At 43.5% G+C, this 13,472-nt stretch overlaps 2 protein-coding genes across 4 annotated transcripts in view; one reads left to right on the forward strand and one right to left on the reverse strand.

Moving 5' to 3' along the window:
- Positions 1-4,372, reverse strand: part of LOC134340609 (solute carrier family 15 member 1-like) — a 168,597-nt gene extending 164,225 nt beyond the window's left edge. The window contains exons 1-2 of one of the 2 annotated variants that reach the window (XM_063038048.1): positions 4,258-4,372; positions 3,215-3,355 (exon numbers count right to left, since the gene is read on the reverse strand). The gene's annotated coding sequence lies outside the window, so the exon portion shown is untranslated. The remainder of the gene's footprint in view (positions 1-3,214; positions 3,356-4,257) is intronic. The other variant, XM_063038049.1, reaches the window with a different exon arrangement.
- Positions 4,373-4,499: 127 nt separating this feature from the next.
- Positions 4,500-7,066, forward strand: LOC134340317 (uncharacterized). Of its 2 annotated transcripts, none has more exons than XM_063037401.1 (2): positions 4,500-4,626; positions 5,901-7,066. In XM_063037401.1, exon 2 carries the CDS (start codon positions 5,964-5,966, stop codon positions 6,684-6,686), a length of 723 nt encoding a protein of 240 aa, XP_062893471.1. In that variant the 5' UTR covers positions 4,500-4,626; positions 5,901-5,963; the 3' UTR covers positions 6,687-7,066. The 2 variants fall into 2 exon arrangements, with proteins under 2 accessions (XP_062893471.1, XP_062893472.1); XM_063037402.1 differs by having other exon boundaries at positions 4,544-4,647.
- The last annotated feature ends 6,406 nt before the right edge of the window (positions 7,067-13,472 follow it).

Below are 13,472 nucleotides of genomic sequence, written 5' to 3' on the forward strand. Positions count from 1 at the left end.
ATCGAGCCAATGTCTAATCCAATTTACCACCTCTCCATGTATACCTAGCGACTGAATTTTCCTAACTAACCTCCCATGCGGGACCTTGTCAAAAGCCTTACTGAAGTCCATGTAGACAATATCCACTGCCTCCCCTTCATCCACTTTCCTGGTAACCTCCTCGAAAAACTCCAATAGATTGGTCAAACATGACCTACCACGCACAAAGCCATGTTGACTCTCCCTAATAAGTCCCAGTCTATCCAAATGCTTGTAGATTCTGTCTCTTAGTACTCCCTCCAATAACTTACCTACTACCGACGTTAAACTTACTGGCCTATAATTTCCGGGATTATTTTTCGATCCTTTTTTAAATAACGGAACAACATGAGCCACTCTCCAATCCTCCGGCACCTCACCTGTAGACAGCGACATTTTAAATATTTCAGCCAGGGCCCCTGCAATTTCAACACTAGTCTCCTTCAAGGCCCGAGGGAACACCCTGTCAGGTCCTGGGGATTTATCCACTTTAATTTTCCACAAGACAGCAAGGACCTCCTCCTTTTCGATCTGTACAGTTTCCATGATCTCACTACTTGTTTCCCTTAATTCCATAGACTTCATGCCAGTTTCCTTAGTAAATACAGATGCAAAAAACCTATTTAAGATCTCCCGCATTTCCTTTGGTTCCGCACATAGCCGACCACTCTGATCTTCAAGAGGACCAATTTTATCCCTTACAATCCTTTTGCTCTTAATATACCTGTAAAAGCTCTTTGGATTATTCTTCACTTTGACTGCCAAGGCAACCTCGTCTTCTTTTAGCCCTCCTGATTTCTTTCTTAAGTATTTTCTTGCACTTCTTATACTCCTCAAGCACCTTATTTACTCCCTGCTTCCTATACACGTCATACAACTCCCTCTTCTTCTTTATCAGAGTTGCAATATTCCTTGAGAACCAAGGTTCCTTATTCCTATTCACCTTGCCTTTAATCCTGACAGGAACATACAAATTCTGCACTCTCAAAATTTCTCCTTTGAAGGCTTCCCACCTACCGATCGCATCCATGCCAGAGAACAACCTGTCCCAATCCATGCTTTTTAGATCCTTTCTCATTTCTTCAAATTTGGCCGCCTTCTAGTTAAGAACCTCAACCCTAGGACCAGATCTATCCTTGTCCATGATCAAGTTGAAACTAATGGCGTTATGATCACTGGAACCAAAGTGCTCCCCTACACAGACTTCTGTCACTTGTCCTAACTCGTTTCCTAACAGGAGATCCAATATTGCATCCCCTCTAGTTGGTCCCTGTGTATATTGATTTAGAAAACTTTCCTGAACACATTTTACAAACTCTAAACCATCTAGACCCCTAACAGTATGGGAGACCCAATCAATATATGGAAAATTAAAATCCCCTACCACCACAACTTTATGTTTCCTGCAGTTGCCTGCTATCTCTCTGCAGATTTGCACTTCCAATTCTCTTTGACTATTGGGTGGTCTGTAATACAATCCCACTAATGTGGCCATACCTTTCCTGTTTCTCAGCTCCACCCACAAGGACTCAGTAGACAAACCCTCTATTCTGTCCTGCCTGAGCACTGCTGTAATATTTTCCCTAACAAGCAATGCCACTCCCCCACCTTTCATTCCTCTGCCTCGATCACATCTGAAACATCGGAACCCTGGAATATTAAGCTGCCAGTCCTGCCCCTCCTGTAGCCAAGTTTCACTAATTGCTACAACGTCATAATTCCACGTGTCAATCCACGCCCTCAACTCATCCGCCTTCCCCGCAATACTCCGAGCATTGAAATATATACACCTCAGAAGATTTTTACCACCACTCACAACCTTTCTATTAGTGGATTTGCTTGAACTTTTAACATCATTTATTTCCACCCCAGCCACACTGTCAGCTCTGGTACTGTGGTTCCCATCCCCCTGCAAATCTAGTTTAAAGCCCCCCCAATAGCATTAACAAACCTCCCTGAAAGGATACTGGTCCCCCTGTAGTTCAAGTGTAACCCGTCTCTCTTGTACAGGTCCCACCTGCCCCAGAAGAGGTCCCAATGATCCTGAAATCTGAAACCCTGCCCCCTACACCAGTTCCTCAGCCACTTGTTCATCCTCCAGAGCATCCTATTCCTACCCTCACTGGCACGTAGCACAGGTAGCAATCCTGAGATTACCACCCTCGAGGTCCTGCTTTTCAACTTCCTACCAAGCTCTCTATACTCACTGTCCAGGACTTCTTCACTCTTCCTTGCTATGTCATTGGTACCGATGTGCACCATGACATCTGGCTGGTCACCCTCCCACTTCAGAATGTCATGCAATCGATCAGAGACATCCTTGACCCTGGCACCTGGGAGGCAACAAACCATCCTGGATTCTCTGTCACGACCACAGAACCTCCTATCTGCACCTCTATCAAGTACCCTATCACTACCGCTCTCCTGTTTTTCCCCCCCTCCCTTCGGCACTGCAGAGCCAGACCCAGTGGAAGAGATCCGGCTACTGCAGCTAGTCCCAGGTAAGTCATCCCCCCCAACAGTATCCAATGCAGTATACTTGTTGTTGAGGGGAATGGCCACAGGGGAACCCTGCTCTGCCTGCCCTTTCCCCTTCCCTCACCTGACAGTGACCCAATTTCCTGTCCTCTGCTCCTTTGGCGTAACTACCTCCCTGTAGCTACGATCTATAATCTCCTCATTCTCCCGAATGATCCGCAGGTCATCCAGCAGGTCATTCATTCAGATTTGAAACGAATCCCTGAATATTGCCCAGTCCACTCACTCAAACCAATCCTGTAAGTGCTCTCTGCCTCCCTTGGTCTTAATCACAGTCTTTAGTTTCTGCCTGTATGCTGGGTACAGCCAAGTGATCAGACTTTCCAAAGTGTGGGCGTGGGATGACACAATGTGTTCTTGATGGTGGTATAACAGTGGTCAACTGTGTTGGCTCCTCTGGTTCCACGAGTGGTAGTTGTTCAGAGACTTCTTCAAGCTGGCCTGGTTGAAATCCCACACTGCATCACTGCTGACCATGGTACTCAGTTCCTCCAGTACCTGCCTGACATTGACCCGAGGTGGAATATACACCACTACACAATGATGGTACAAAGCCCAGCCCAGTACATTACATTCATTAGCCTGCATTGTCTGCAATTCTAGTCATCACATTATAGAAAGGATGTATTAGAACGGACAGAACGTAGCAGTTACTCACCAGAATGTTGCCTGGGTTGGAGAGAAATTGGATAGGTTGGGCTTGTTTTCTCAGGAGAAACTGAAGCTGAGGGGTGACCTTACAGAGGTATATTTTCAAGAGCTAAGGAACAAGGTGACATTGGATGCAGGCCATTACTTCCTACAAAGTAAAATTCAACATCGTGAACAACAGAAAATCTGCAGATGCTGGACAACATGAATTTACATTTTTTTTGTTTCTATATTATGTATTTCATTGTACTCCTACCACAAAGTTAACAAATATCATGACATATGCCAGTGACATTAAACCAGATTCTGATATGAGAGACCTAGTAGAAGGTTAAAGTTTTTCTCCCATTGTAGGAATATCAAAACCAAGACAGCATAGGATTATGGCAAGAGGAAAGAGTTCTGAGGTAGTGTTCTCACACAAGGAGTGGTTGATAATGTGGAAAGCACTGCCAGAGGAGGAATCAGATAGATTCACTATTTTTGAGAGGCATTTTGACCAACAAATAAACCAACAATCTTCTGGAGGAACTCAGTGTGTCCAGCAGTATCTGACAGAGGAAAGGAAATGTCGAGGTTTTGGGTCAAAACCCAGCATCAAAACTTGAAATATCAACAACTTCGTCCATAGAAAATGAATCATATGGTAGTATATGGTGACATAGGTATTTTGATAAAAAAAAAATACTTTGAACCCTCCGGATACTGCCTGACGCGTTGAGTTCCTCCACAAGCAACACAAGAAGCCCCGTTTGGGTAGTCAACTGCTCTCCTCTTCAACCATGGGCTCACCCAGACTTGCTCGATCCAAAGCATGGACTGTCCGAACCCTACACAGATACTACCTAACCCGCTGGATTTCTCTAGAACTTTTGTGAGTTCATCCACCTGAAGCCTCGAGGACCCACCACTTAATAAACGAGGCACGTGTCTAATGCGGGTACATAGGATTAACTGAGATAGGCAAAAAGGATCAGTATGAACATGGCGGGCCGAGTGTTGGTTTCTGCGCTGTACGAGCCTAACCAAAGCCGTTCCCCAAGTACTGACCTACTCGGCCCGGTTCCGGTGTGCCGAACCCGACCCCCGCTCCCGCTCCGACCGTTGCACCCTGCTAGCTCGTTAGGTCCCGCTCCTTTCTGCCAACTGTAGCAGCCGTTGCCATGGGACCAGGCCACGCCCCCTTACTGACTCGCCTCTGTCGCAACATTGACAATGGGCCTGCAGCCTTGTGACGGAGCGCCGGTAGCCGCCGTCACGCCGTGCCGGGCTAGGCTGGGCTACCGGAGAGGAGCGGGTTTGCATTGGGCAGGTCTCTAGGCTCGGACCGGGGGACCAAAGCTGAGGCATTTGCAGGTGGCTTGGCGGTTGACTGAAGTTGACAGCTGCCGCTGACGGCACTCAGGGAGTGGAGGGCAAGTAAGGCTGCATCTCTACGCTGTGAGCCGCCGAGCCATTCCTCTATTTATCTGTGCCGCTCGAAGCCTTTAGCGCGGCCGTGTCTCCCACTGGGACAGGAAGCTGCCCGGCCACTTGGAATGAATAGCGAGGAACCAAGTCATTCTGCCCATCCAGCCCGTCTGGTATCTGCTTCCACACAGTGGCTCCTCATATAATAGCCGCCTCCCCTTCCCAAGCACCTGAACACACCTCCTCCTGCCTCTGTGCTAGCTCCCACATATTAACCCCTTCGGGTGCGACAGTTCTCTCCTGAATTCCCCACTGGATTGAATTGAATCTTGCATTTAACCACTGACTAGTTTTGAATTATTCCATATGGAAACATCTAACCTCTGTTGTGAAGAATGGAAGCAGAATACTCATCTGTTTGTTTTAATATAAAAAGCATTACCGTCTATTTCAGCTTTTGTAAATAGTTCCCGGGCTTTGGGCTCTGCAATTTTTTTTTTCACTACCTCCAACATGTATTTGTCATTTTAATCAAGGGAAAATGAAAACTGGAGTGTCTGTTTATTTATAAAAGGGAGAGCAGATCCATAAGTGTGGTCTAACAAGAATTCTAGATCAACTGGGTATAATTTTCTGGCTTGGCATTTTAATTTTCTGGAGATACAATAATTAATTATACATTCTGTAGTTTTTGTTAACTTGTACAAGTTCCTAGAAATATAATGCACCCTGTACATTTTGTTTTCTGTTCTTGTACGCCATTTAAATTATTTCCAAGATGTAATTGGCCTTCTTATTCCTCCTGCCAAAATGGCATGCACTTATCTAAACTGAAATTGATTTTCTAGTTGGGCACCCATTTTGCAAGTTTATTTATTACAATATCTCCTATTTCCATTTTGGATTATAAGCATTCATAGTATTTTCTTTTTTGTATTAATTTGTTGTATTTTGTCAAAGTCCTCTTTACACTACTGCCAGCACCACCACCACCACGACCACAAATTTGAAATCTTTCGCCAAGAAGTTCATCTGTATTATTTTTGCAAATGCAGTCTCAGCACTGACCCTTTTTTAACCCCTTTATACTCTTTAGCTGGTTTGCACGCAGTTTGATGTCTGTTTTGATGTCATTTTCATTCCCTGCCTTTTGCTATTCTATATATAAATACAACATTCATTGAAGTATCCCGTGTATTCTTTGTGTACTTAAGGTAACAGTATAGTTGACCATGCCTTTTCATATTAATCAGCATTAACTTTAATAATATTCTTGTTTTCAGGTGTTTTTTTTCTGTTGCATCCTTAATCAGTAAATATTCCAATACCTTTCCAGCCAGTAAGATATGACAATGCTCTCAAATTTATGCAAGGCCTTTCAAAATTTTTGCTGCGAAGATTGCATGGAAGATGATAGTCTTACGCAACAATCAAATCATAGATTACACCACAGAGGGAATGATAGTGAAAAAGAAGTCCGTTTCACGAACAGTTCCTTTGAGAGGAAGAATCTGCACTTGAGAAAAGAGAAAGCAAGGAAAGGGCAGACAAAAGAAACAGATAATTCAAAGGTTAAGAAGGCCACAAGACACCAAGCAGGAAAGCTGCCTCCAGCACGCCGAGGCAGACAGCACAGTAAAGAAAACCTGAATGTTAAAAAGGGCACTGCAAGCAGACAGCACAGCAAGGAGAGTGTAAATAGTAGAGGGAACAGTTCACAACGCAGGGGCCAAGGAAACCAATCACCCAGCGGAGAGAGCACTCAGAGCAAAAGATATTCTGAAGACAACAGAGCGAGTCGACGGCCCAGCGAAGAGAGTCTGAAAGTCAGAAAAAATACGGCAGCTAAGAGAGGTAAAATCAGCAGACAGCATAACAGAGAAGAGTTGCATGGCAGAAGAGGCTCAGCAGCACACAAAGGAAATAGAAGCAATCCATCTAACAACAAGAAGCTGAGGGATCAAAAAAACACAGCAGCGTCCAGAAAGAGTGCAAGCAGACAACATAGCAAAGAAAAGATAAATAGCAAGAAAATGACTTCTGGGCACACAAGGAAAGCAAGCAAATAGCACAGTATAAAGTGAAAAAGAGAAAAATGGTCATTGCAGTAGAGAGAGTCTTCGACCAGGTGGCATGGCAGAGAGAGACTTGAGAAGGAAAGATGCAGTAGCCAGGGAGAATGCAATCACCCGAGTAAACAGTGGTTGTGGGGAAAAGGGCACTACACCAAGAGGGCAGCCCCACAAAGGGAAATTAAACAAGTTTGCAAAGGGAGACTAAGCAGAAGCCTGGTTCAGAGCAATCAGATGAGAGGAAGCAAGTGAAGTGCACAGACAGAACCACAAAGACTTAAAACAAAACTACTGGAGCATTGAATCTGCAAGGAAAACACATTTGCAGAAAGACAAAAATATAAATGACGAAATAATATCTGTGAGTTAAAATAATAAATTAATAGCCATGATTTTTTGTGTGTTTTCTGAAATTTTTAAATATTTTTGTTGAGATGTTCGCTCATGGTTGTACATCTCTCCCACATTGATAATTCAATAAGTTCTGAGGAAAGCATACATTGTTTACACAAATGGCAACAGTATAGTGCTGACTAGGGAGACCAACTGGACACCTGTGCAGAACAAACCTGCAATTGATTAAAACCACTCTACAAAATTAACTGACGTTCAATCTCACGTTTATATATTTTGATTGTGCAAACCCAGAATGAAAAGAATAACGAATGAGGTAAATTAAACAGCAGTGCTTAAACTGTAGAATTTGATTTTTAGATGTGTGAATAATCATGCCATCACGATTAAGCAATGTATAACAGAGCTTTCATAGTAAAGTTAACTTTTCTCTGCCTTTCTGAGTATGAAAGTAGACCTGCAGCTGACAGAACAGGAAAACCAAAGTCACTTACAGACATGTAAGTGCGAGTAAAAGGACAGTCTGGTGTGATATGGAATCACAAAAAAAGATGCATACACTGCAATAGAAGTACAAACTGGGGACTTTTCCCCTCTCTCTACAAAAGAAGTAGATGCTGCAATAGCCACGGTCAAAGTAAAAGTAGTTGAAATACTTGGGTGGCTAACCACTGGTCAAGAGGTGGTATTTGCTAGTACTGAGATGTCAGGATGGATAGAATGCATCCTAGGTTACTGAGGAAAGTCAGGGTGGAAATAGCAGAGCCATGGGCTATATAAATTTCTGGCCTTTCAATGAAGAGATGGTGGCATGTGACTAGATAACAGCAAATTGTAACTTTATTCTGAAAAGGATGATAAGAATAAACTTATCAACAATATTGGTGGTGTGGAATCTACTTCAAGTATTAAAATTAATCCTGTGGATTAATAAATGAAAGCTAGCGCATTATTTTAAAATGGCATTTAACGGATTTGAGTAAATTTTTTGGTGAGTTAAGAGAGGATCGATGAAGTGATTGTGGTTGACCTGAGTATGCTGAAACATTTGATAAGATACTATCAGCAGAATTGGAGTCCAATAAATAACTGGGGCAGTGATAACATGGATGCAAAGTTTAAACAGGGTTGTGAATTGTTTTTCTGTAGAAAAGTGGCATGCCTCAGATTGGTGTTGGGGACAACTGCTTTTGTACAACTGTTTTAACAGTTTGAACTTTGTCCGGTGGTTTATTTCAAAGTTAGTGGACAGGATCGTTGCGATAGTTTGTAAAATAATTTAGACAGCAGATACAGGCAAATAAAATACAGTATAATGCAAGGATGCATAACATACTGAAGATTTGGTAAAAAGAATGGTAGAGAAAATAACTTGAAAGGTACATTTCTGAAGAGTTACTGATCACAATGATCTGTCTATGTCTGCACAGATGTTTGAAAATAGCTGCAAAGGATAAAAAGACTGTTTTATAAATACAGACAGTGTCAAAAGTAAAGGAGTTTTGTAAACACTGATTTACTGTCTAGGAACACACAAAAAATTTTCTTCTCCCTGAGTACAAAGTATCTTTAAATGGAAAGAATAAAGAATCAGGTTTTCTCCTCAAAGGAGTGAAAATTAAATGGGAATTTCACAAAGTGTTCAAAAGTCATGAAACGTTTAAAGTGTATAAAGAGGAAGGATTGGCAGAGAACCAAAGATAACTGAAGGAAAAAATGTGCTAGGTTATTGGGAAGTAGCCAAGGAATGGGACCAATTGGATTGTTTTCACAATATGCTCTAACAATTCCATTATTTCCTACAACTTTCTTTAAACAATAATGAAAAGCATGAGTTTGAAAAAGAACTTGAAGTCAGTGTTTTTCACTTCCTTGGGACCTTCCTAAGTGCTTCATGGCCAATCATAGAAAATTTATGACACAGAGGCCACTTGTCCTAGTGCCAGTTGAAAACAAGCTCACTGGGCTAAAGCAACGCACATCAAAGTTGCTGGTGAACGCAGCAGGCCAGGCAGCATCTCTAGGAAGAGGTACAGTCAACGTTTCACGCCGAGACCCTTCGTCAGGACCGGGCTGAAGGAAGAGCTAGTAAGGGATTTGAAAGTGGGAGGGGGAGGGGGAGATGCAAAATGATAGGAGAAGACAGGAGGGGGAGGGATGGAGCCAAGAACTGGACAGGTGATAGGCAAAAGGGATATGAGAGGATCATGGGATAGGAGGTCCGGGAAGAAAGACAAGGGGGAGGGGGGGAAACCCAGAGGATGGGCAAGGGGTATAGTGAGAGGGACAGAGGGAGAGAAAGGAGAGAGAGAGAAAGAATGTGTGTATATAAATAAATAACAGATGGGGTACGAGGGGGAGGTGGGGCCTAGCGGAAGTTAGAGAAGTCGATGTTCATGCCATCAGGTTGGAGGCTACCCAGACGCAATATAAGCTGTTGTTCCTCCAACCTGAGTGTGGCTTCATCTTTACAGTAGAGGAGGCCGTGGATAGACATATCAGAATGGGAATGGGATGTGGAATTAAAATGTGTGGCCACTGGGAGATCCTGCTTTCTCTGGCGGACAGAGGGTAGGTGTTCAGCAAAGCGGTCTCCCAGTCTGCATCGGGTCTCACCAATATATAAAAGGCCACATCGGGAGCACCGGACGCAGTATATCACCCCAGTCGACTCACAGGTGAAGTGTTGCCTTACCCCGAAGGACTGGAGAAAGCAACACACATCAAAGTTGCTGGTGAACGCAGCAGGCCAGGCAGCATCTCTAGGAGGAGGTACAGTCGACGTTTCGGGCCGAGACCCTTCGTCAGGACTAACTGAAGGAAGAGTGAGTAAGGGATTTGAAAGTTGGAGGGGGAGGGGGAGATCCAAAATGATAGGAGAAGACAGGAGGGGGAGGGATGGAGCCAAGAGCTGGACAGGTGATTGGCAAAAGGGATACGAGAGGATCATGGGATAGGAGGCCCAGGGAGAAAGACAAGGGGGAGGGGGGGAAACCCAGAGGATGGGCAAGGGGTAGAGTGAGAGGGACAGAGGGAGAAAAAGGAGAGAGAGAGAAAGAATGTGTGTATAAAAATAAATAACGGATGGGGTACGAGGAGGAGGTGGGGCATTAACAGTATCCCTTTTGCCAATCAACTGTCCAGTTCTTGGCTCCATCCCTCCCCCTCCTGCCTTCTCCTATCATTTTGGATCTCCCCCCTCCCGCTCCCGCTTTCAAATCTCTTACTAGCTCTTCTTTCAGTTAGTCCTGACGAAGGGTCTCGGCCCGAAACGTCGACTGTACCTCTTCCTACAGATGCTGCCTGGCCTGCTGTGTTCACCAGCAACTTTGATGTGTGTTGCTTGAATCTCCAGCATCTGCAGAATTCCTCGTGTTCACTGGGCTAAACTCACATTCCAGAACATGACACTAACCCTGCAGGTTAAAGCTCTTCAGATGCACATCCAAGTACTCCCTAAATGTGATGTAGGTTTCTGCCTCCACCATCCTTCTAGTAAGTAACTTAAAAAGCCCTATCACTGTCCAGTGAGATACTTCTCCATCTCCTCTGTAATCCTCTCTGCCAGTGGAAGTAGGCCTTTCCCATTTGCTTTTTTATGCCTCTCAAACTTTTATATACCTTAAGTTTACCCTGAGGCTTCTATGTGACAAAGAAATCTATTCTAACTTATGCAATCGTTCTTTATCTTTGTTTTCTGTCCTGGACAAATGCACATAAATTTCTGCACCCTTCCGGTGTAATTACTTGTTTCCTGTAATCTGGTCACCAGAACCTTTCTGAGAACCAAACTATTACTTGCTCTTGCATTCTATGCCCCAGCTGACAAAAGATAGTATTCTGCATTTGTATGCACTTTAAACTATTTATTATACTGTCACTGTTAGGGTCATAGAGTCACACACCATGGAAACAGACAAGTGCTTATCTAAAACCTAGTTAAATGCTTTCTGCAACTCCACTTCCACCACTCTTTCCAGCACTGCATTCCAGACACTCGCCACTCTCAAAATTAAAATCTCCCCCTCAGATCCTCTCTGAATCCGTCTCTTTATATTTAATGCCCAGACTAATGAAGGCCAAGCCCTATCATATGCCTTCTTAACCACATTAACCTGCACTGCCACTTTCAAGGATCTTTGGACAAACACCAAAGTCCTGTTCCTCAATACTCCCTAATATCTTACCATTTATGGTGCATATCCTAGCCTCATTGGTACTCACAAAATATTCACATTTATCTGGATCAATCAACATCTGCCATTTCAACAACATACAAATAGCTTAACATCTTAAAAAAACACAACTAACAACTGCACCAATCTTAGCGTTAATTGCAAACTTATGATTATACTTTCTACAAGCGATGGGACCCCTTCTCTTCATGATTTTTATAAATGACCTGGATGAGGAAGTGGAGGGATGGGTCAGTAAATTTGCTGATGACACAAAGGTTGGGGGTGTTGTGGATAGTGTGGAGGGCTGTCAGAGTTTACACCGGGACATTAAAAACATAGAGAAACATAGAAAATAGGTGCAGGAGTAGGCCATTCGGCCCTTCGAGCCTGCACCACCATTCAGTATGATCATGGCTGATCATCCAACTCAGAACCCTGTACCAGTCTTCCCTCCATACCCCCTGATCCCTTTAGCCACAAGGACATTGATAGGATGCAAAACTGGGCTGAGAAGTGGCAGATGGAGCTCAACCCAGATAAGTGTGAGGTGGTTCGTTTTGGTAGGTCAAATATGATGGCAGAATATAGTATTAATGGTAAGACTCTTGGCAGTGTGGAGGATCAGAGGGATCTTGTGGTCTGAGTCCACAGGACACACAAAGCTGCCACACAGGTTGACTCTGTGGTTAAGAAGGCATACGGTGCAATGGCCTTCATCAATCGTGGGATCGAGTTTAAGAGCCGAGAGGTAATGTTACAGCTATATAGGACCCTGGTCAGACCCCACTTGGAGTACTGTGCTCATTTCTGGTCACCTCACTACAGGAAGGACACGGAAACAATAGAAAGGGTGCAGAGGAGATTTACAAGGATGTTGCCTGGATTGGGGAGCATGCTTTATGAGAATAGGTTGAGCGAACTCGGCCTTTTCTCCTTGGAGCGGCGGAGGATGAGAGGTGACCTGATAGAGGTGTATAAGATGATGAGAGGCATTGATCGTGTGGGATAGTCAGAGGATTTTTTCCCAGGGCTGAGATGGCTATCACGAGAGGGCACAGTTTTAAGGTGCTTGGAAGCAGGTACAGAGGGGTTGTCAGTGTAAGTTTTTTTATGCAGAGAGTGGTGAGTGTGTGGAATTGGCTGCTGGCGACGGTGGTGGAGGCAGATACAATAGGGTCTTTTAAGAGACTCCTGGATAGGTACATGGAGCTTAGAAAAACAGAGGGCTATGGGTAACCCTAGGTAATTTCTAAAGTAAGTACATGTTTGGCACAGCTTTGTAGGCCATAGGGGCTGTATTGTGCTGTAGGATTTCTCTGTTTCTATGAATACATCTCCGTCCAAATCATTCACTTATATTACTAAGAGCAAAGGTGCAGCAGCAATGTTAATCAATATCGCTAATCTCAGACATCCACTCATAGAAATTACTCTCTAACAGCATCCTCTGTCTCCCATTACCAGACTATTTTTGGATTCAGTTTACCAATTTGTCTTTAATCCCATGGGACCTAATACTTTAGACCAGTCTCCCATGTTGGACCATGTCAAAGGCCTTATTGAAATCCATGTGAACCAGATCTGCTGCACTGCTTTAATCAATATACCTTGTTACTCTTCAAAAAAAAATCAGATTGATCACACACAATCTGCCTTTGACTAAGCTATGTTGGTTGAGACTGATTAGTCCCCAACTTTCCAAGTGATTGTTAATCCTTTCCCACAGATTTTTCCCCATGAATTTTCATAACATTGATTGTTAGGCTCTCAGGTCTCTAATAAACAGGCTTTTTCCTGCTGCCCTTCTTAAAACAGGACCACATATGCCATCCTCCAGTCATCTGGTACTTTGTAGCCAGCAATAGTTAAAAATTCTCAGGACACCAGTAATCTCTTCCCTTGCTCCCAATGGCAGCCTGGGTTAAATCTATGACCATGCAGTCCAAAGTCCCTTTTAACATTCTCTTGCCATGCTGCACCTACCCTTTCCCAAAAATGCATTACCTCACACTTCTCCAGGTTAAATTCTTTTTGCCACACTCCTGCCCACTGATCACATCAGAATCAGGTTTATTATCACCGGAATGTGACGTGAAATTTGTTAACTTAGCAGCAGCAGTTCAATGCAATACATAATATAGCAGAAGAAAATAAATAAATAAATAATCAATTACAGTATGTGTATATTGAATAGATTAAAAATCATGCAAAAAAACAGAAATAATATATATTTAAAAAGCGAGGTAGTGTT

This window comes from Mobula hypostoma, chromosome X1, assembly GCF_963921235.1.
Source record: "Mobula hypostoma chromosome X1, sMobHyp1.1, whole genome shotgun sequence".
Lineage (NCBI taxonomy): Eukaryota > Metazoa > Chordata > Chondrichthyes > Myliobatiformes > Myliobatidae > Mobula > Mobula hypostoma.